Source organism: Triticum dicoccoides, chromosome 3B, assembly GCF_002162155.2.
Source record: "Triticum dicoccoides isolate Atlit2015 ecotype Zavitan chromosome 3B, WEW_v2.0, whole genome shotgun sequence".
NCBI classification, from domain to species: domain Eukaryota; kingdom Viridiplantae; phylum Streptophyta; class Magnoliopsida; order Poales; family Poaceae; genus Triticum; species Triticum dicoccoides.
Genome location: NC_041385.1, coordinates 1,153,398 through 1,176,503, shown reverse-complemented (window position 1 = coordinate 1,176,503; position 23,106 = coordinate 1,153,398). Strand labels below are relative to the sequence as shown.

At 44.1% G+C, this 23,106-nt stretch overlaps 1 protein-coding gene and 1 long non-coding RNA gene across 6 annotated transcripts in view; one reads left to right on the top strand and one right to left on the bottom strand.

The window, feature by feature from the left end:
• Positions 1-2,776: 2,776 nt before the first annotated feature.
• Positions 2,777-4,579, top strand: LOC119280383 (homeobox-leucine zipper protein HOX15-like). Its single transcript, XM_037561246.1, has 3 exons — positions 2,777-3,326; positions 3,494-3,573; positions 3,751-4,579. The coding sequence occupies exons 1-3, from the start codon at positions 3,000-3,002 to the stop codon at positions 4,028-4,030; spliced, it is 687 nt and encodes a 228-aa protein (XP_037417143.1). The 5' UTR covers positions 2,777-2,999; the 3' UTR covers positions 4,031-4,579.
• A 15,128-nt stretch (positions 4,580-19,707) lies between these two features.
• Positions 19,708-23,106, bottom strand: part of LOC119274236 — a 6,478-nt gene continuing 3,079 nt past the window's right edge. For all 5 annotated transcript variants that reach the window (XR_005135075.1, XR_005135074.1, XR_005135076.1 and 2 more), the window contains 3 exons: positions 22,618-22,781; positions 21,128-21,265; positions 19,708-20,880 (listed from right to left, as the gene is read on the bottom strand). This is a non-coding gene — a long non-coding RNA (uncharacterized LOC119274236). The remainder of the gene's footprint in view (positions 20,881-21,127; positions 21,266-22,617; positions 22,782-23,106) is intronic.

The following is a 23,106-nucleotide window of genomic DNA, read 5'->3' as shown; positions in this document are numbered from 1 at the left end:
CGAATAGGGGATCTGCTCTTCGACAAGATCGTACAAACCCACCATTTTGGATAATTATTTATTGAAAGCACTGCTTCCCCCACCTCGTCCCCAAGTCGTCGCTGCTTCCTATGAATTCTTCCGCCTCACCCACAACTAAGCATAACTCTTGTCATTCCTCAAGTTAACCATATGCGTCCATGTTGCTATTGTGTCTTCTCCCAATGCGGCTAAGGTGGCGATGATCATTGCATCATTCCACAACAACGACTACACATAGTTGTCTCGCATTACCAAAGCCCACCAGCTGCGGTGACGTTCACGCTGCATCAAGGCCTAGTGGAGGGAGTGTTCCGCACAAAAAAGGAGTGTTGTGCAAAAAATGCGAACGGGAAGCCGACAACACGCAGGAACCACCGCCCAGAAGAGAGATGAGTCCACTATCGTGGTGAGTCTCAAAGCGAATCCATTAGCAGCACGGATGCGCCTATGAGGCCATTGAAGCTCATACTGCCTTGTTAGCAACCATGATCAGGAGGTGTGCACACATTGAGGGGAGGCCCACACCAGAGGATGCGTGCAGCGAGGCAGACCGCCAAAAGGAATTCCAGTGTGGTGGCGTGGAGCAGTGGAACCCAAGGCAGTCATGCATGGTGCTGCGTTAGGGAGGCATCAAAGGACGACGGCTTGATAACAGGGAGGAGAGTATGGAGGGGCAGATAGGTAGAGAGGAGGCGACCAAGGAAAACTCCAACGGGGGTCACCAAAACGGACATCCTCAAACGTCCGCGGGGAAAACGTCCAAACGTGTCCACCCCCCTAACTTCGGGACTCCCTCAACTCATCAGCATGGGTTTTTTGTTGCCAACTCAGACTAACGAACGGGCCCTACTGGTCATAACGAGTGTTGATGCGTGATTAGTGTGCCGTAAGTGCTTTCTAGAAAATCATTAGGGCTTCTTCGGTTTGATGGATTTTATAAAACATAGGGATAGAAAAGAAAAAGAATATGATATGAATGAATATGCTAGGAAAAAAAATCTCACTCTTACGCTCTTCCTCCAATTTTCATTTGAAAGACTTTTGCTGGTTTTTCTAGTAGTACAGTATTTAGACACCTATTCCCTCCGTCCACCACTAAGTGTACATTTGGCATTCAGATTTTGTCCATAAAAAATGTACTTACATCTTTCCAATGCACTTTATAAAGTAGGAAAAATGCCCGTCTCTCGTCACATGGCAATCAAGACCAATAGCATTCAACACATGGTCTCCTCACTTTGTACATGTGCTTATCTTATTGCGGTGGGTTAATTAAAAAGAAGACAGATAATGGTTTGCACCTTTTCATTCTATTTTTTTTACTTCACTTGATAATCTCTTGTAAAATTCTCTATATGTACACTCACTCGTGGGTGCTGAGGGGATTTTCCTGCGAATTGGGTATGGTGGTTTTTTATCCCCTCAGATGAATCATACGAGGGTGTGTGTCACCGGTGTGTGGCTCCCCGGGCCGGCAGTACAACAGAGCCCACATATTTAGACGAGACAAACACTTTGGCTCATTCATTATCGTGTGTTCCTCAAGATGATAAGATGCAGTAATGTGTTTTGTACTCGAGCTTGGTGTCTTTATTTGTCGACAGTTCGCCGCCATGCATATTACAAGCCTTGAAATATCGACAGTTGGGAAGGCCCTTCTCTCCCTCCCCGCCGCAGTCGTTGGCGCTCGTCTCCGGGTCTGGCCCGGGCGATGCTGGCGGCGGTGGCCCCTGGCCATTCCCCTATCGGTGGTGTTCGGGTGCTGGGCGGCACGGCTCCAGGGGGTGTCCCTAGGCGGCGGCGGGGTGCCATGGCAGCGCCCGGGAGATCTGCTGGGCGGCGGTGAGGACTGGCGGCGCCCGCTCGGCCCAGATCTTGGCCCTTTAGGCCCCATCTGGGTCGGGGCGGGCTGGCGGCAGGGTGCGGCGTCGGCGTGGCTACCGGGAGGCAGAGGAGGTGTGTCGGGCTGGTGGGGTGCTGGCGGCGCTGGCGCTGCCCTGCTGCAGCATGGCCGACGGGGCTTAGCGGGCTAGATTTGGGCCTGGTCGGGCCAGGGGTGGCCTGGTATGCCCTGCTGCCACGTCCGGACGACGACCGCGACGATGCCAGAGGCGGTGGAGGCGGTTCCCTCCGGCGCGGCTCCGGTGCTGCTGCTCCTGACGCCTGGCGCTTCTCTCTTCGTTCTCTTGGCCTCGTCGTGGTGTTCTCAGTGAGGCGGTGTGGGTGGCGTCAAGACCGTGGCTGGTTGGCTCCGGCCCGTATGGGCAGTGGGGAGTGCGGGAGAAATCCTTGCCGGTTCTTCCGGCCCCGACGCGGTGTCGCCTGCGGGTGCTGTCATTCCTTCTCGAAGGATGTCGGTGGTATCCATCCCCTGCTCCCCTCCGCGTGCCGGGGGGAAACCCTAGGACATGTCCGGACAGCAGGGTCGTCGGCGTCGCGTTTCTTCTTGGACGTGTTGCTTGATACGCGGCGGACAGGAGCCTTGGACTGTCGTGGGTCGAATCCGGAGGGCGCAGCGGTGGCGGGCCATCCGCGCTTTGTCGAGCTGCCGATGTCGGCATTTGTTTCTTTTTTTTTTCTTTCTTTTTTCTTTTAGGCTTGCTGTGCTGCTCGCCCCAGCTATTGCGATGTTACCTGTGTTGGTTGTTTTGGTAACATCGGCAGTTCACGAATCTTTATTTTTTTCCCCTAAAGCACAGTATAGATAGACTTAACTACTTGCTCATCCCGAGTGGGTCATGCCTGTTGGTTTCAATCGGGCGAGATGATGAACCTCTGCTCCCCTTCCCCCTCCCCCACCACCTCACCTTCCTCCTCAACTACCACTTCATTTTTCTTCTTCTCTTGTCTCTCTGTCTACACAAACAGACACCAACACAAGAGTTTGCAAGAGGCCATCCATCATCATATTAGTTGACTGCATACATCCCATCCCCAAGCTAGCTAGCCAGACAAAACAAGAGAGATAGCTTGCTAGCATGTTCATGGCGCAGGAAGAGGCCGGACTGGCCCTGGGCCTCTCCCTCGGCCTCGGCGCCGGGCACCACCACCACCACCTGCTTCAGCAGAAAGAAGCGGCGCCTCTGGAGCCGTGCCTGTCCCTGAGCCTGGCCGGCGCCGGCGCGGTGAAGAGAGAGGAGGAGGAGGATGAGGAGAGGGCCCTGATCTACTGCTCGTCGGCGGCGGACGACCACATCGAGGGGTACAACAGCAGCAGCGGCGGCAGCCGGAAGAAGCTGAGGCTCACCAAGGAGCAGACGGCGCTCCTGGAGGGTCACTTCAAGGAGCAGAGCACCCTCAGCCATGCAAGTGCTCGATCGATCCTCCTATGATCTTTTTTTCATGTTTTTTTTTTTTTGCATGATTGATATGGGTTTACATCTGGTTGTTTGGCCTTTCTGATTGATATGGATCGATCCTCCTATGATCTTTCTGATTTGGCCTTTTTGATTGATTGATGTAATCTGAGCAGAAGCAGAAGGCGTCTTTGGCAAGGCAGCTCAGCCTCAGGCCAAGGCAGGTTGAGGTTTGGTTCCAGAACAGAAGAGCCAGGTTAGATACATAGTAATTGCATCAACCAATTTTCCGGTTAAATACAAGACAGTTTGGCGGTTCAATTTAAACCGTCAAAACGTCCTATATTTAGGAACGGAGGTAGTAGTAGTAGTAGTAGTATTCATGAATGTGGATTCATGATGGTTAATTATCCGTGAATTAAACTGGTTGCAGGACCAAGCTGAAGCAAACCGAGGTGGACTGCGAGCTGCTCAAGCGCTGCTGCGAGACGCTCACGAAGGAGAACCGCCGCCTCCACCGCGAGCTCCAGCACCTCCGCGCCCTGCACCACCACCAACACCACCACCACCACCCAGCCGCTGCTTTCTTCATCCCGTCCGCCGCCACGGCGGCCTCCGTTTGCCCTTCCTGCCCCGGTGCACCGCCTGCCCACGCCGCCGATCGCCCCGCCACCAAACGCAGCTTCTTTGCCACCAAATCTGCAGCCTGCTAGCTATAACTCCACGCACACATAATACACACCCATAATTTGAGCTAATCATCATTGGCTCATCACCACATCGATTAACTACTGTATATAGATATTAATTTCATCCCATCCCATCCACTTCATCTGGTTAGCTTCGTTTTTTTTCCAAGTTAATCAAAGGAGGATGGATGGAGTAGCGTGCATTTTCTTTTACATTTCTTTAGAAAATGGAAGCTCTTTTATCCCGGGCCTCTCCACCAAAGATGCATACACATGCATGCATTTAGGAAAATGGTTTAATTAATTATGGTGTATAAGTTGTTGGTGTGTTGTGTAGATAGCAAACCTAGGTTTGGTTATTTCTGATCGTCACTGGTGAATTTTATTACCAGGAGACAATCATGATGTCGATGACGTGACACGGTGTCACCTTATACATCCTGGTTTGTTCGGATGTATAATAGATTGTATGCATTCTTAATCATCATATGGTGTAATATCAATTTTTTTCTGATGATGTACATGTATGTATTGACTTATTTAAGAAATGATAATTTATGCGTGCTCGAGACATGAACTGCATTTTTATTTGTACCGTAGGAGTTGTGGTTGAAGTTATCTCTTATCTTTATCGTTCCAGTTCTTATTAGATGTCTCGGAGATGGCGAAATTATATCATCTATCTGTTGTTTCATAACTGAAACAATGATCAAAGTGAATGACAAGGATTCAACTAACTGAAGTTTGATTTCGACCGTAAATTTGGGATGTATAATAGATGTTTGTATTCTTATTCATGATGTGGTGTAATATCAATTTTTTTCTGATGACATACATGTATGTATCAACTTATTTAAGAAATCATTATATACGCGTGCTCAAGACTACATTCTCTTTGTACCGTAAGGTGTGGTTGAAGTTATATCTTCTCTGTGTCGTCCAGTTCTTATCAGATGTCTCGGAAAGAGCGAGATTATATCTTCTATTTGTTGTTTCATAACCGAAACAACAATGATCGAATTTGACGGAAAGGATTCAACTAAGCGGAATTTGATTTCGACCGTAAACTATAGGTTAGGTCTGGTAATATTATCCAGTGTTCTTTTAGATGTTAATCAGTGCTTCTTGAGACGACACAAATGATGTGATGGAGGAAATCAAGATGAGACATGAACTAGGCGTGACATGGTGCCAAAGAGGGAGGTTGGGTGGTGGGTGGTTTGTGAGGCATGGGTTGTATGCAGCCTGGCCAGCTAGGGGACACACGCACACAATCAACCAAGCAAGCAATGATCTTTCTGTTGGACACAATCACACCATTCCGATTGCTGCCTCCCTATCTTTTGGCAGGCATTTCCTCATGACCCCGTCGCCCACGGCAGGCATGTGACCTCTGTGTATGGCTAGCATGGCATCCGTATCATGATAAAAGTAGTCATCCTGATTTTGCGCTTTGCAGTCTTTAGCCGCATGCATATAATTCACCAGAAGATCTATGTGAGTTTAGATTAACATTGGTAAAAAGCAATAACTTTGGCAAATTTCAGCGAACAATAAAGTTATCTTGCTCCTTTTTGTCCTCATTTTATACTACCTCCGTCTGGGTTTATCGGTCCTCATTGTATTTCGTGCCAAATTTTGACCATAGATTAAACTAACAAAATGTTCACGCATGTTACCAAACATTATATTTTTGAAAACTATGTTCAAATATGAATCCAATGAGATAATTTTTCTTGACATGCATTAACATTTTGTTAGTTAAATCTTTAGTCAAAAATTGACACAAACTACAAAGGGGACCTATAAACCAGGACGGAGGTAGTATATGTGTTGCGGTTTATGTTTATTTGCTCGGGGTGTAAAACTAATTCGATTTTATAAATGGTATAGATAAACATCCACATGTTGTCCCTTTGTTGCCAGCCTGGATGCTCTTCCCCATGATCGACGGCCTCACATCGACAACGATCCCTCTTGGCAGGCTCATCCTTGATTCTTCAGCTTCATGATGCAAACCGATAACGCGGTCTCCAGCTCTTGTAGACCTCTTCGAGGAAAGAGCTAGCGCCGTCTATGGCGGACGCAAAGAGGAACCCGGTCGCAATGTGGATTTGGAACGCAAGCCTACGCAGTGGTGGCAACTGCAACCAAATGCCTCCTGGCCGTGAATTGCGTGCCCTAGCTACTATTAGTTCCATTTGATTTACAACACTCTGACCTAGCTGCTACATGCTCTAGAGTTTGGATGGCGTCGTCCAGATACTGCCTTGGCAGATAGAGGGAATTAACATGCCAATCATTACAGAAATATAATTGGATAGCCCATGTAAAGATAGCGACATCTAGCTGACTAATTTTGAAATATTAAAAAAAGGCATTAGTACCTTCTCAATACACTTCCAGATTTTGAAGAACACAGAAGGCACATGCTTCTTGTGGTAGTGCGCCTGAGAGAGGGAGGAACAAAATATTAGTTAATTAGGGCTCAAGCTAGCATTAAGAATGATATTACTATATAAATAGGTCATTTTGGAGATTATTATGTCATTTTCGAGGAAAATAAGCTAAGTTTAGATCATTTTGGAGCTAATTAAGAAAGATTATTATGCCATTTAATTATGTCATTATTGAGCTATCGAAGGTAGTTATGCCATTTTTTTAACTAACTAAAGCATATTAAGTCATTTTATAGAGCTATGTAAAGGTTATTATGTCATATTAGAGCTAAATATGTCATTATTGAGCTACCCAAGGTAGTTATGCTATTTTTTAGCTAACTAAAGCATATTAAGCCATTATTGAGCTATCGAAGGTAGTTATGGCATGGCCCATATGGCCCCGTACAAGAAGGCCAAGGCATTCACGGAGTCTGACCTAGATCATCCAGAGAACTTCACCAACATCTCCTCCCACCACAAGCTTGTGAAGTACAGAGACGAGGGGAAGACGAGGAAAGGGGAGGACTTTAACCCCGAGCCAGGATCCTTTTGATACCGAGCTGGTGATGATATCTGGTGGCGGGAGGTCCCATGGCGCTCAAGCCATTGGTGATGGACTACTACATTGTCCTAAGACTCTCCCGCAGATCAGGAAGCGCCTGAGTAGCTCTGATCCTGAGATAACGCCTCGTGCACGGCCCGCGGAGCTCGCCGTGGCGGTTAGTTATACGGACTCTCTGGCCTTTCCTCCATTACATTGTATGTGCGTCCGTCGATGATTACAATGCTAACAATGAGTGTTTGCAGGCAGCGGTTGAGAAAGAGAGATTGAAGACCCAGGCGCTTTTGGAGGAGGCAAAAAGGAGGCGACGAAGAGGGAGAGGGAGAGGGAGGAGAGGACGACTAAGCTATTGGAGGAGGAGAGGAACCGGAACGATGCGTCTCACCGGGCCCTGTACGAGCTCATCGTGGTATGTTTCTTGTGCATATTAGCCCAATCATGCACGTAATGTTCGTATTACTAACTAATATGACTGACTCGTGAGAACCAAATGTGCAGACCATGTGCGAGAAAAGCGGTCAGGCCACTCCGCCGATGCCCTAGATTGCTCCAGCGGGCACGGTGAGTTTGATTTGAATGGTCCTTAGTTACTACTATTCACATTGCAGTTTGCATCATGCTAACGAGACATTATTGGAAATCATCTTTGGTTCAGCATGGCTCCCGACAAGCATCGACCAATCCTTCCGCGTCTGCCAATGCCGGAACCCCGACCGGTCCTTCACCGCCGTCTGCCAACAATGGCGCAGCCTCGACCATTCCTACACCTCCGTGATAATGGTATTTTTCTTCTTATTTAGCATGCTTAGTCCATTTATGACATAATTTAGCTTATCTTCTTCTTCTTTTCCTCCTCTTGTTTTTATTCGTAAATGGCATCATAACCTTGCTAATCTCATAAATGTCATATACTTAGCTTGTTGTCCTCTAAAATGACACAATAAGCTTAGTTAGGCCAAAAATGGCATAATTTGCTACGTTAGCTCAAAATGGCATTTTTCTTATTATTTAGACTATTTAGTCCATTTATGACATAATTTAGCCTATTTAGTCCACAAATGAAATAATAAGATGAAGAAAATCAAGGAAGAGGAATGAAAGAAGGAATATGAATAAAAGAAGAAGAAGAAGTTCATTTATGACATCATAACCTTGCTAACCTCATAAATGTCATATACTTAGCTTGTTGTCCTCTAAAATGACACAATAAGCTTAGTTAGGTCAAAAATGGCATAATTTGCTACGTTAGCTCAAAAATGGCATTTTTATTCTTATTTAGCCTATTTAGTCCATTTATGACATAATTTAGCCTATTTAGTCCACAAATGACATAATAAGATGAAGAAAATCAAGGAAGAGGAAGGAAAAAAGGAATAGGAAGAAAAGAAGAAGAAGAAGTTCTTCTTCTTCTTCTTCTCCTTCTTCTAGTCTTCTTCTCCTTCTTCTAGTCTTCTTCTCCTTCTTCTCCTTCTTCTTCTTCTTCTTCTTCTTCTAGTTTTCTTCCTCTTCTTCTAACTTTCTCATTTCCCATTTTGCAGATTTAATTCACTATATGGAAGCTTGCATGGATGGAGTGCTTGTTTCTCTGTGTTGGATGCATGGAACAATGTTATATGGATGCATGGAACAATGCGATGGAGTGCTTGTTTCTTTGTGGAACTTGTTATATGGATGCATGGAACAATGTGTTGGATGAATATTGTGATAGTAGTGTAAGATGTATGGATGATACTATGTTTCTTATGTATGTATATATGTTGTCATGGATGGAGCTATATATGTGTTGCATAGATCATATGTCTGCTGTGCCTGTGAAAATATATATATGTATATCTGTGTGTGAATTCTAGTGAAATTAAATGGATATACATGTAAACATGGGATATATAGCCTCTTTGCCGTCTGCTAGTGGACGACAAAGCTCTTTGCCGTCCTCTAGCAGACGGCAAAGAGTACACGTGGCAGCTTCCTATAGAAACTGGGAACACTGGCTGCCTATTTGGCCAGCTATGCCGTCCGCTGGCGGACGGCAAAGACCTTTGAATCTTTGCCGTCAGCTGGCAGATGGCATAGCTGGCCATGTGGCAGCTTTCCAGTGCTGGCCTAACTGTGCTCTTTGTTGTCCGCTGGCTGACGGCAAAGCTTTTTGAATCATTGTCGTCCGCTGGCGGACAACAAAGAGCGTCGTTAACACCCTAACGGCTCTGACGCCACCCCACTGCCGTCCGTAGTCTTTGTCGTCTGCTGGCCTCAGGCGGTGGACGGCACAATCGGTTGCCGTCAGTTTCGCGAAAGTGGATGGCATAGAAGGCCTTTGCTGGCACGTGTTCAGACGGACAGTTTGCCGTCGGCTGGCGGACGGCAAAGATGTTTGCCGTCCGGGATCTATGCCTTTGCCGTCCGCCATGGCGGACGGCAAAGAAGCTGATTCTAGCAGTGAATGAACCCAATGCCATAGCATCCAGCTTTTTTCATTTCATAGATCTTCATCCTGCATAATACCACAGAAAAGAATATAGTAAGAATAATTACATGTAATGATTGATACATCTCCAATGTATCTATAATTTTTTATTGTTCCATGCTGTTATATTATTATTCTTGGATGTTTTACAATCATTTTATAGTAATTTTATACCTTTTTTCCTACTAACCTATTGACATAGTGCCAAGTGCCAGTTGCTGTTTTCTGCATGTTTTTTACATCGCAGGAAATCAATATCAGACGGAGTCCAAATGCCATGAAGCTTTACGATGATTTTTTATGGACCAAAAGGAAGAATTTGGGCCCTGGTTGCACCTGGGGGAGTCCCGAGGAGGGGATAACCCACCAGGGCACGCCAGGAGGCCCAAGCGCGCCCTGGTGGGTTGTGCCCACCTCGGGTGCCCCCCAGACCGCCTCTTTGCTCTATAAATACCCCCAATATTCCAGAAACCCTAGGGTAGTCGACGAATTATTCATCCAGCCTCCGCAGAGTCCAGAACCACCAGATCCAATCTAGACACCATCACGGAGGGGTTCACCACTTTCATTGGTGCCTCTCTGATGATGCGTGAGTAGTTCTTTGTAGACCTTCATGTCCGTAGTTAGTAGCTAGATGGCTTCCTCTCTCTCTCTCTCTCTTGATTATCAATACAATGGTCTCTTAGAGATCCATATGATGTAAGTCTTTTGGCGGTGTGTTTGTTGGGATCGATGAACTTTGAGTTTATGATCAGATCTATGATTTTATCCATGAAAGTTATTTGAGTCTTATTTGATCTCTTATATGCATGATTGTTTATAGCCTCATATTTCTTCTCTGATATTTGGGTTTTGTTTGGCCAACTTGATCTATTTATCTTGCAATAGGAAGGGGTGCTTTGTAGTGGGTTCGATCTTACATTGCTTGATCCCGGTGACAGAAAGGGAGCCGACACGTATGTATCGTTGCTACTAAGGATACCAAGACGAGATCTATATCTGCCGCAATAGATAAATGGATCTCGTCTACATCATGTCATCGTTCATATCGCATTACTCCGTTTTCTCATGAACTTAATACACTAGATGCATGCTGGATAGCGGTCAATGTGTGGAGCAATAGTAGTAGATGCAGGCAGGAGTCGGTCTACTAATATTGGACGGGATGCCTATATAATGATCATTGCCTGGATATCGTCATGATTATTTGAAGTTCTATCAATTGCCCAACAGTAATTGTTTTCCCACCATTTGCTATCTTTCTCGAGAGAAGCCACTAGTGAAACCTACGGCCCTCGGGGGTCTTTTCATCATATTTGCCTTGCGATCTACTTTTTCCTTGCATTTATTTTCAGATCTATTAACCAAAAATACAAAAATACCTTGCTGCAATTTATTCTTATTTATTTTATTTGGCGTTCGATCTATCAATCTACTACAAATTTACTTCACGTCCTTTGCCTATCTTGAGGCGCCGTACCCCGAAAGGGATTGACAACCCCGTTAACACGTCGGGTTGCGAGGTGTTGTTATTTGTGTGTAGGGGTTGTTACGTTGTGTTGTTTGGTTCTCCTACTGGTTCGATAACCTTGGTTTCATATCTGAGGGAAATACCTACTGCCGCTGTGATGCATGATCCCTTCCTCTTTGGGGAAATACCGACGTAGCTTCAAGCGACATCAATGATCAACGAGCACTACAGCTAGCTAGCTTGAGACTTAAATTACAGAAAGAAATCACTTACAGACAATAGCAACTGATGATAGATTTGTCGAGTGCGTCTTGATTGAATAACTAAAATAGTTATGTAAACTCAACACACAAAGCTGTCTCATTGAAGTAATGCTCTGCCTTGACTTTCACCATGAGGGACTCTCGATTGGTAGTCTTGGCAATTTTCATGTACCATTCATGCAATTCATACATTCTCATTGAGAGCTTCTTGACCTCCTCAGGCTTGACCAAAGGTTCGTAGTGGGAAAATTTCCATTTTATGCCCTCCTCTCTGAATGTATCCATGGGCTCGATCTCTAGGAGTTGATAAACAGTGATACCGAGCTCTGCAGCCTGCCTTCTATGCTCGTTGGTTTTTACTAGATGATCAGCGCCGGTACTCGCATGTGTTGGTACAATGAGCGGGGGATCGATTTCACCGTGATGACCCAAAAGTATAGGGAATCTATCGTAGTCCTTTCGATAAGTAAGAGTATCAAACCCAATAAGGAGCAGAAGGAAATGACAAGCGGTTTTCCGTAAGGTATTCTCTGAAAACACTGAAATTATCGGTAACAGATAGTTTTGTGATAAGATAATTTGTAACAGGTAACAAGTAACAAAAGTAACTAAGGTGCAGCAAGGTGGCCTAATCCTTTTTGTAGCAAAGGACAAGCCTGGACAAACTCTTATATAAAGCAAAGCGCTCCCGAGGACACATGGGAATTATCGTCAAGCTAGTTTTCATCATGCTCATATGATTCGCGTTTGGTACTTTGATAATTTGATATATGGGTGGACCGGTGCTTGGGTACTGCCCTTTCTTGGACAAGCATCCAACTTATGATTAACCCCTCTCGCAAGCATCCGCAACTATGAAAGAAGAATTAAGGTAAACCTAACCATAGCATGAAATGTATGGATCCAAATCAGCCCCTTACGAAGCAACGCATAAACTAGGGTTTAAGCTTCTGTCACTCTAGCAACCCATCATCTACTTATTACTTCCAAATGCCTACCCCTAGACCCAAACAATGGTGACGTGTCATATAGTCGATGTTCACATAACACCACTAGAGGAGAGACAACATACATCTCATCAAAATATCGAACGAATACCAATATCACATGATTACTTATAACAAGACTTCTCCCATGTCCTCAGGAACAAACGTAACTACTCACAAATCATATTCATGTTCATAATCAGAGGGGTATTAATATGCATAAATGATCTGAACATATGATCTTCCACCGAATAAACCAACTAGCATCAACTACAAGGAGTGATCAACACTACTAGTAACCCACATGTACCAATCCGAGGTTTTGAGACAAAGATCGGATACAAGAGATGAACTAGGGTTTGATAGGAGATGGTGCTGGTGAAGTTGTTGATGGAGATTGACCCCCTCTCGATGAGAGGATCGATGGTGATGACAGTGGTGACGATTTCCCCCTCTCGGAGGGATGTTTCCCAGGCAGAACAGCTCCGCCGGAGCCCTAGATTGGTTCCGCCAAGGTTCCGCCTCGGGACAGCGGTGCTTCGTCCCGAAAGCTTCCTTATGATTTTTTCTAGGGCAAAAGACACCATATAACAGAAGATGGGCATCGGGGGTCCGCCAGTTGGCCCACGAGGCAGGGGGCGTGCCCAGAGGGGTAGGGCGCGCCCTCCACCCTCGTGGACAGTGGGTGGCACCCCTCTGGTGCTTTCTTCGCTCAATATTTTTAATATATTCCAAAACTGACTTTCGTGGAGTTTGAGGACTTTTGGAGTTGTGCAGAATAGGTCTCTAATATTAGCTCCTTTTCCAGCCCAGAATTCCAGCTGCCAGCATTCACCCTCTTCATGTAAACCTTGTAAAATAAGAAAGAAAAGGCGTAAGTATCGTGACATAATATGTAGTAACATCCCATATTGCAATAAATATCGATATAAAAGCATGATGCAAAATGGACGTATCAACTCCCCAAGCTTAGACCTCGCTTGTCCTCAAGCGGAAGCCGAATCGAAAAATATGTCCACATGTTTAGAGATAGAGGTGTCGATAAAATAAAATACGGACATGAGGGCATCATGATCATTCTTAGAACATCAACATATATATTGTCATATAATTTCTTATGATAAAGTAACAATCTATTCACAATGTGAAATATGAATCAGAAACTTCATTAAAAACAAGCAAACTATAAGCCAGTCATTGAAGCAATTACAATTTATCATAACATCAGAAAGAGTCAATATATAAGAGATTTTCAGCAAGTCCACATACTCAACTATCATTTAGTCTTTCACAATTGCTAACACTCACACAATACTTATGGCTATGAAGTTTTAATCGGACACAGAGAAAGATAGGGGCTTATAGTTTCACCTTCCAACCTTTTACCTCAAGGGTAATGTCAACAATAATGCTTTATGAAAACCTACATCCAATTGGATATATATATATATATATATATATATATATATATATATATATATATATATATATATATATATATATATATATACATCTGGGCTATTTTGCTTCGCGAAACAGAATATTATTCTGTTACTCTACTTGAACTGATGTGAGTTTCTGCTGTAGTCAGCACATCGCGTCCTTATAAAGACCGATGGTAACAAAATAATATTCTCTTACTAGTAACAGAATAGCCAGTGTATGTCGTCGGCGTCGGCGCCTCCACAAGCCCGTGTTGATGGTGTTGATGTTGTCGTCGCCGCTGCCGTGACAGCACCGTGACGATGTCGTCGTCGTCACCGCCACAGCACCGTGATGATGTCGTCTTGTCACTGCCGCCGCAGCTCCATGTCGATCACGACGTCGTCGCAGACACAGCCTCATGTCAATATCGTCTTCGTCGCCACCGCAGCTTCATGTCCATATGTTTCCTACTAGGAAGTCACAAATCCTAGAATTAGACAATGAACCAAGACCACTACTAGGAACTCACAAAGAACCTCGAGCGTTAGTACAGTATAATAGTAACCTATAGATCACTATGTGACAATAGCAGAAACAAAAGCATACAGCAGCATCATAGTATATATCAATTATAAGTAGTACGAAACAGACCAATCTTTTGTCCTACCGCATTTCGTTCAACACAGACGAAGATTTTTATCAATACTAGGCTAACAATTCATACACGAATGCAATATGGATTTATTATTAGGTGATGACTTTTTCATATGGATTTGCGCAATATATTAAATGTTTTCATGATCTACTAGTGTAATCAAACATCAAAAGTGGGCTTCAGAAGAAACGCTTAGCTTATATGCCCGAGATACCTTGTATAGGTCAGGAAGAATATTGTCAAGAGACTCCTGAGCTTCATTTGGACAACGGTCACGGAAGGATCTTATCGCTTCGACGGCTTCTTCAGCCCGATTTGCTTGTTTCAGTACAGTAGCCATATCCTTCAATGCAGTCTCAATTCGTTCACCATTGTTAATAGCTGCCCAGAACAATATAACTACCTTGTTTGGATCCTTTTCAATTAACTGGAATAATAGAAACAAAGCAAGGAAACAAATATAGAGACAAGCTTATCTAACGAACGCTTTTAAAATCAAGATTGTAAATGCATCTTGATTGATTCACAAGTCTGCAAATGCCACAGATAAAAAAATACACTATGTAAACAAAGGTAATGCATAGAAGCATTTCAGACCACCATGCAGAATGAGCACCTGTTATAACTACCAGTGAGACAAACATAGTCCGGTAGACCATAACATCTTGCCAAACCATTTCGATATAATCGCTTGATACAACAGACTTCTGATAATAGACCATAACATCTTGCCAAACCAATTCTGACCCGTTTCATGGACTATTACTCACCCCTGGGTCCCGAAGCGATTTCCATAGTTGATGAACCCCAAGGAGCGCTTACGTGTTGGTCATCAACACTCGCAGTTTTGGCCGATTCTGGCCCATTTCATGGACTATTACTCACTACTTTGGGGTCCCTGAGTGATTTCCACGATTAACGAATGCCAGGGTGCGTTTACGTGTTGTTCATCAACACTGGAGGTTTTTGTTGATTCTGACCCATTTCGTGGACTATTACTCACCATTTTGTGTCCCAAAGCAATCCCATGGTTGTCGAAGCCCAAGGTGCGCTTACGTGTTGGTCGTCAAGACTCGCAGTTTGGGCCTATTCTGGCCCATTTCTTTGACCATTACTCAGTTTTGGGGTCCCAAAGTGATTTCCACGACTGACGATCCCCGGGGTGCCTTTATGTGTCGATCATCAACACTCACAATTTTGCCCAATTCTTGTCCGTTTCATGGACTATTACTCACAGGGGGTCCCAAAATAATTTCCATGGTTGTTGAAGACCAAGGTGTCTTTACGTGTTGGTCATCAACAATCGCAGTTATGGACGATTCTGGCCCGTTTCTTGGACTATTACTCAGTTTTGGGGTCCCAAAGTGATTTCCACGATTTACGAACCCCGAGGTGCATTCATGCGCCGGTCATCAATACTCGTAGTTTTGGCCGTTTCTGGCCCATTGGATTATTACTCACTAATTTGGGGTCCTTGAGCGATTTCCATGATTGACGAACCCTGGGGTGCGTTTATGTATCGTTCATCAATAATCCTAGGTTTGTCCGATTTTGGGGTCCGAAAGCAATTTCCATGGTTGTCGATCCGCAAGGTGTGCTTACGTGTTGGTCGTAAAGACTCGCAGTTTGGGCCAATTCTAGCCTGTTTCTTGGATAATTACTCAGTTTTGGGGTCCCGAAGTGATTTCACAATTGACGGACCCCGGGGTGCGTTTACGTGTCGGTCATCAACACTCAGAATTTTGGCCGTTTTTGGTCAGTTTCGTGAACTATTACTCAGCATTTTGCGGTCCAAGAGTGATTTCCACGATTGACGATCCCTGGGGTGTGGTCACGTGTCCATCGTTAACACTCACAGTTTTGACCAACTCTAGGCTCTTTCATGGACTATTACTCACCGTTTTGGGGTCCCAAAGCGATTTTCATGGTTGTCGCACGCCAAGGTGTGCTTACGTGTTTGTCGTCAAGATTCATAGTTTGGGCCAATTCTGGCCCGTTTCCTGGACTGTTACTCAGTGTTGGGGCCCTGAAATGAGTTCACGATTGATGAACCCCGGGGTGCGTTTATGTGTCGGTCATCAACATTCACAATTTTGGTCAATTCTGGTTCGTTTCGTGCACTATTACTCAGCGTTTTGCGGTCCCAGAGCGATTTCCATGATTAACGATTGCCGGGGTGCGTTTACGTGTCCATTGTCAACACTCACAATGTTGGCCAATTCTACCCTGTTTCATGGACTATAACTCACCTTTTTCGGGTCCCAAGGCGATTTCCATGGTTGTCGCACCCCAAGGTGTGCTTACCTGTTGGTCGTCAAGACTCGTAGTTTGGGCCAATTCTGGCCCGTTTCTTGGACTATTGCTCAGTTTTGGGGTCCTGAAGTCACGATTGACGAACCCCGGGGTGCATTTACGTGTCGGTCATCAACACTCCAAATTTTGGCCGACTCTGGTCCGTTTCATGCACTATTACTCAGCGTTTTCTGGTCCTAGATTGATTTCCACGATTGACGATCCCCGGGGTGCGTATACATGTCGTTCCTCAACACTCGCGGTTATGGTCGATTCTGACCCATTTCGTGGACTATTACTCACCATTTTGGGGTCCCAAAGAGATTTACATGGTTGTCGAACCCCAAAGTACGCTTACGTGTTGGTCGTCAAGACTCGCAGTTTGGGACAATTCTGGACCGTTTCTTTGACTATTACTCAGTTTTGGTGTCCCGAAGTGATTTCCACGACTGACGATCTCCGGGGTGCGTTTACGTGTCATTCCTCAACACTCGCGGTTTTGGTCGATTCTGACCCATTTCATGGACTATTACTCACCATTTTGGGGTCTCAAAGAGATTTACATGGTTGTCGAACCCCAAAGTACGCTTACGTGTTGGTCGTTAAGACTCGCAGTTTGGGCCAATTCTGGCCCGACTATTACTCAGTTTTGGTGTCCCGAAGTGATTTTCACGACTGACGATCCCCGGGGTGCTTTTATGTGTTGGTCATTAACACTCACAATTTTGGCTAATTCTGGTCCGTTTCATGGACTATTACTCACCGTTTTTGGATCCCAAAGCGATTTCCACAATTAACGAACCTGGGGTGCGTTTACGTGTCAGTCATCAACACTCGCGGTTTTTGTCGATTCTGGCCCGTTTCATGGACTACTAGATCGGATTCGCGCCCTGGCGCGAGGGTGCCGGTCAAAATGTTTGTATGCACACGATAAGCTGCTTAACAATGTATGAACATAGAAAGCATGTTTCGCGATAGGTTTAGCACCAAATATATACAACAGCACATAATTTGCAGATGATCCGCAACTCAGAATAGATAACTAAAGTCTTAGCATAACATAGTTTGTTGGGGCTACTTTTATGCATGCAAAATGTTGTTACTCCTAACAAATATCAATAAATTTGAATGTAAACATTTAAAAAATTTAACTAAGAAGCATATGATGGTGTTGATATAATAAAGGCAAATGCTAAACCTATGGGTAAATTACAAAAGCCCACAGATCTCCTCCCACTACACCGTGATCGCGCCTTGACGCGAGGGTGCCGGTCCCAACGACGTGGGTAAAGATCAGATGCTATAATGCGTTAGTAGAAAGGATAGAAGTGCACAATTCTTCCGGCCTCCCTTGCTCTTCCATAATTTCATATCAACCTCTTTTTTGTCCCTCGCAAGCCGCGGCACACACAGATGCTGATCTGTATGTCGAGGTGCATAAAATGGATCAGAACACACACAACACAGAGAGAGAGAGAGAGAGAGAAACTAAAAAGATAGAACATTCACTTAGTTATATGGATCAAAGGTCATAGCAATTTGAAAGCAGAAAAATTGTCCGATTACTGCAGTGAATGGTAGGCAAACTGATACTTCAAATCATTGAAAGAGTTTTGTTAGTCATATTTTTTTGTTTTGGAGTATAAAGGAACTAACAAACATGGCGAAGTATCGGGTGAAAACACTCATTCAATGAAAACTTGAAAACTATCCTGGTACGCCTTCGTATCACAAACGTATGGTACAGACCAGAGGTGGGAATCCCACCAGCCACTTAACCACGGTTTTCCTAAAAACCACTAAGGGCGCGCTTGGTATAGGTGTAATTCAATACAGAGGTGTAAGATTTACAAGTGTATTTTACTGGGCATGACTGTTTTCCGGCTGGAAATGAAACCGACCGGTGGAGAAGTGTATTTCTTTTACAGGTGTATTACAAAGAAAACGCTAATCCAAACGGGGCCTAACAATAATTAGCTCAAGAATTCTTTGGGGGGAATTATCCCCTTCCTACTTTTTCTCTAGCCGCGAGGGCGACCCGGAGGCCACGGCGATTCACTGCAGCGCCGCTCCCCTAGCGACGGCGACTCGGAGGCCGCGGCGACGCCCCGACGCGACCGCGACCTGTCACTGAACACACGCTCTGGCAGGCCGGCGCTCGCTCTCGCAACGACGACCCGACGGCCATGGTGATGCCTCCGTGCAGCGGCAACCTCAGCGCCCCGGCGATTCACCCACGCGCGAGGGAGACCAAGTCGCCGCAGTGCTGCATCCATGCGACGGCAACCCGGCGCTGCCCCCACACGAGGGACAGAGGGAGCAAGCTGTTGTGGCGCTGCATCCACGCAACGGCAACCCAGGGGCTTGCTTGCCCTTTAAAACTGCTCCACATGAATGTTGATGTTGTTTTGCTGCAACTGAGATGAGTAGATAAATCCTACTCCGTAGTACTTTTGCTGCATGTGAATCAGTGTGGATCTATAGAAAATACTTGAATGAATGTGAATGTACAAGAAATCTTTTCTAACATTTTAGTGACATGAATAACACAAAAGGATTTTGCTTCTTTTACATCCATGTTCATTTTTTACTGATTCAGAGTGCTGGTGTACCGAAATTTATGTGCTGATGTTATCTATACACCCACTGATGCCCAAGCATGTACTGGTGGTACTCAGAGATAACTAAAATTCATGAGATAACATTCAGACAGCTAGAATTCAGTGAGACATGTATTTCTGGTGGTTAACATCTTCAGTCTTGCTAAATTCTGAGTTGACTAATCCATCAGTTACAATAAACAGGAATTAGCATTAATCAATTAACCTCTTGTGCCTTATTACCCTGTCTAATTCTAGCTAGTAAAAAGAAACAGTTTGCCATGAGAAACAATATTGTTGCACATATATTCAGAGATACAAGGCGATCTAAAATGCATCAAACAAGTGAGCTTCAGTACAAATATCCAGAGATAAAATGATAATCTCCTGGCAAAATATTGACACAAGCTTCCAAGAGCTTTAGTACAAACATTCAGAGATACAAGGCCATCTAAAATTGATTCAACACATGAGCTTCAGTACAAATATTCAGAGATACAAGGCCATCTAAAATTCATCCAACACATGTGCTTCAGTATAAATATTCAGAGATAAAATGATAATCTCCTAGCAAAATGTCGGCATGAGTACCAATGAGCTTCAGTACAAATATTCAGAGATACAAGGCCATCTAAGTTGTCATTCAGGACTGCATCATAATCCTAGAAAATGATAATCTCCTAGTAAAATACATGTGTCAGCCGATTTGCATCACCAAGAACATACTCAAGAAGAACCCTTGGTAGAATTTCTTCCTCTTCCAAAGGTTGTCAATTAACATTCAAGCATCTGAATCATGGTCGGGGCCGGCGAAAGGTGGGGGATCACTGCCGGCGGAGGGGGAGCTCTCCTGGACGGAACCATTGGAGGGCGAGGAAGAGTGCTTGAGGATGGAGCCGTTGGAGAGCTAGGGCACACGTCCGCCGGAGGGCCAACGCACATGGCAATCGGCATGGGACGAGGCTCCATGGCGGCACAGATTGAACATGATATGTTTTTTTTCTGAACACTTACCAAGCTAGCACGTACGGGCAGGGGGTTCTCGGGAAAAGTGTGGTTAAGTGGCTGGTGGCATTCCCACCTCTGATCTATACCATACATTCGTGATCCAAAGGCGTACGAGGAAAGTTTTCCAGTTTTCATTGAATGACCATTTTCACTTGATACTTCGCCAACAAGCATATAATATAAGAACAGTTTAATCAATCTTAATTAGGTCTCTGTGAATGTTTAAACTCGAGCAAAATTTTAAATAAGGTAACATTAGTTCGGTTAAATACACCTCTGTTGTTACAGCTCTGTAAGTTTGGACCTAAATACACCTCTGTTGACCACTATGTGAAACTTCAGTCACAAAATTAAATTCAAAATGTTCTAAAGTGAAGAAAAGAGGAATTGTTGCTTTTAGATCATGGAAGAAACATGTCCTTGTTTACTGTTCAACAAATAATATAGACAGAAAATTTAGAACCAATTTCTGTATTTAAACTATGGATATCTTAAAAGCATCTTGGTGTGTGTATGTCACAAAATTTGAAAATGTTTCCAGGACAGGAAAATTTGACTATGTTCTGATAATCCAGATTCCAAATGTACCGTTCGTGCAGCCGTTTAGTGAAGATATACCTTGATCATTTGCCGGAAACCTCTGGACACAAGGAATACTTTAGTATTATTGGTTTTTAATGTCTTAATAAAATCAGCGTTGAGAAATCCTGCAGATACAAACAGATAAACATGTCAATGAACCAGGAAAATGAACAATGCATATCCAACACAACAATTACATCTATTGCAGTGCTGAATAAATGATTAATACATACCACCTTGGAATTATTCTGTAGCCAGAGATTTTAGGAAACCTCTAATTAACACACGAGGCAAATAAGTCGAAAGGGTTATGTTGTGGTTGCAGGGCACGTAACGGCCTAAAGGTTAAGATGCAGATACAAACTCGGTTACCTAGGATTGAAATGCAGGGCTGGCGGCTGCTCGCCTAGGCCCGAAGTAGTTGTATCTGTCGTCGGGTCACAGACAATAAGCCGGGACTGATTCATCTTGGCTTCCTCTCCCTTTGTGTGGTGGCAGCCTGAGCTCCTCCTGCCGAGCACCAAGGAGGAAGAGGTCGAGCATATTCGGTGAGTGAGTGGGTTTCATAATTCAAAATCGGTCAAACTAAAAACAAATGCTATAATTTGAAGCAAAGAAGCAGCATAGGCATTGGAGCCGTCATTGTTTTAACTACTGAGGTGGCATCAAAGAAAAAACCCGCAGAAGTGGCACACACCAATAGTTCATCAAGCGGCTTTGGCTCGTCACGCCCGGTCGCCAACATGACAACCTTGATGTATTATTTCAATTACATTCCTAGAAAACTGATGAAAAATCAAAGAGATCCAGCTGTAACTGTAGGAGGCGCGGCTTGCCGCACGTTGCCCGCCGAACGGCGGGCAAACAAATAGGGCATTGAAATGTTAATAAAGATGATTTCAGCATCTTGAAAACATATATCATAACGATGATTGTTTAGAGGATAATAAAGTTGGGTATAAAATGCATTTAGTTACTTATAGGAATTGGTCTATCTGGCATACATACGGAGAATGCATGATCATAAGATAAAATGGGCCAACATCTTTGGGAGTTACAAAAGTGTAGGATCCTAAATCCAAAAACTTTGATGCTGATGTAGGACATTTAAGCCTTATAGGACGAGGGGTTGCATACCATAGCATCAAATGAATAGTCGTTGTAAAAGATGAGCTAAGTGGTATGCAAGCAATTTTAGCACAGGAAGTGATAGGTAGGGAAGAATTTTTATGGTGTGCATATATACAAATATACAGTTTCATAGAACATAAGTTCAAACGATGTAAAAAAAGCAATAGTCAAAAGCATTTAAAAACAATATAAAAATAACACTTAATAATATCAAGGAGAATAGCCGGAGCAAAGCGCTGCTCACATGTGGGTCAAAGCAATGTTTGTGTAAGCAGAATATGAAAGTATTCATAGTAGGTTAAAACAATATTCTATTTTCAGTCAGAACAGTAAGAATGTTCTTCAAAATACAGTACAACTGACAATGTTTTGCCTTGGCTTTTGTTTCTTGTATGAAGATATCCAAAAGGGTACAGCCGGTCGATGGATAATATGACTTGATCCACAGAAGAATCAAAGCAGTAATGTTATGGACCATAACAAGTCTGATAACACAACAGAACCAGTATCATCTATCATATCATTTGTAGGCTATGATAGTATGCAAGCATGCTTTGTTATATTCCGTGAGATTTACATGTCAAAGTCATCCTCACTTTGCACCTCCCCATCTCACCACAAACAAAAATTGTCCATAAAAAGAATACACTGAACCATGGTAAATAACTAAAGTCAGTTTAATCAAAAAGGATAATGGTTTTGATATCATCGACAATAATAATTGTACTCACCAGAAGAACATGGCCAAACCAACGCATTGATGTTGGTGTTGTAGAGCAACCAAAGGTACTTCTTGAGATTGAGCTCAGCAAGGAGGATGTGTACCCAGTCAGAGGTTGAACTTGGGGCTCGGCGAGGAGGATGTGTACCCATATACAGAGGTTGAACTTTGCACCTGGACCACCATCGTGCCCGCGCATGAGTCACCAGCTTATCCATCTAGGACACGAGCATCACCATCTCACTCTTTTAATGTGGACTTTTACCAGTATTTGTTCACCATATTACTGGTACTTACATCTTCAATGGGCTGGGCTGGAATAACATTAAAGCCTTGTATTTATGTACAAAAACCTTTTGCTGGGCTGGTAGTATAGAAAATAAAAACCATAGGTTGTCGGTATTATCCAGCAAGGTGTTCACCATTTTCTCAACACATAGGAGGCTAAAGTTATCTATTCTCTTATCAGAAGTAAAAAGAGATACAGTATGCACCACTA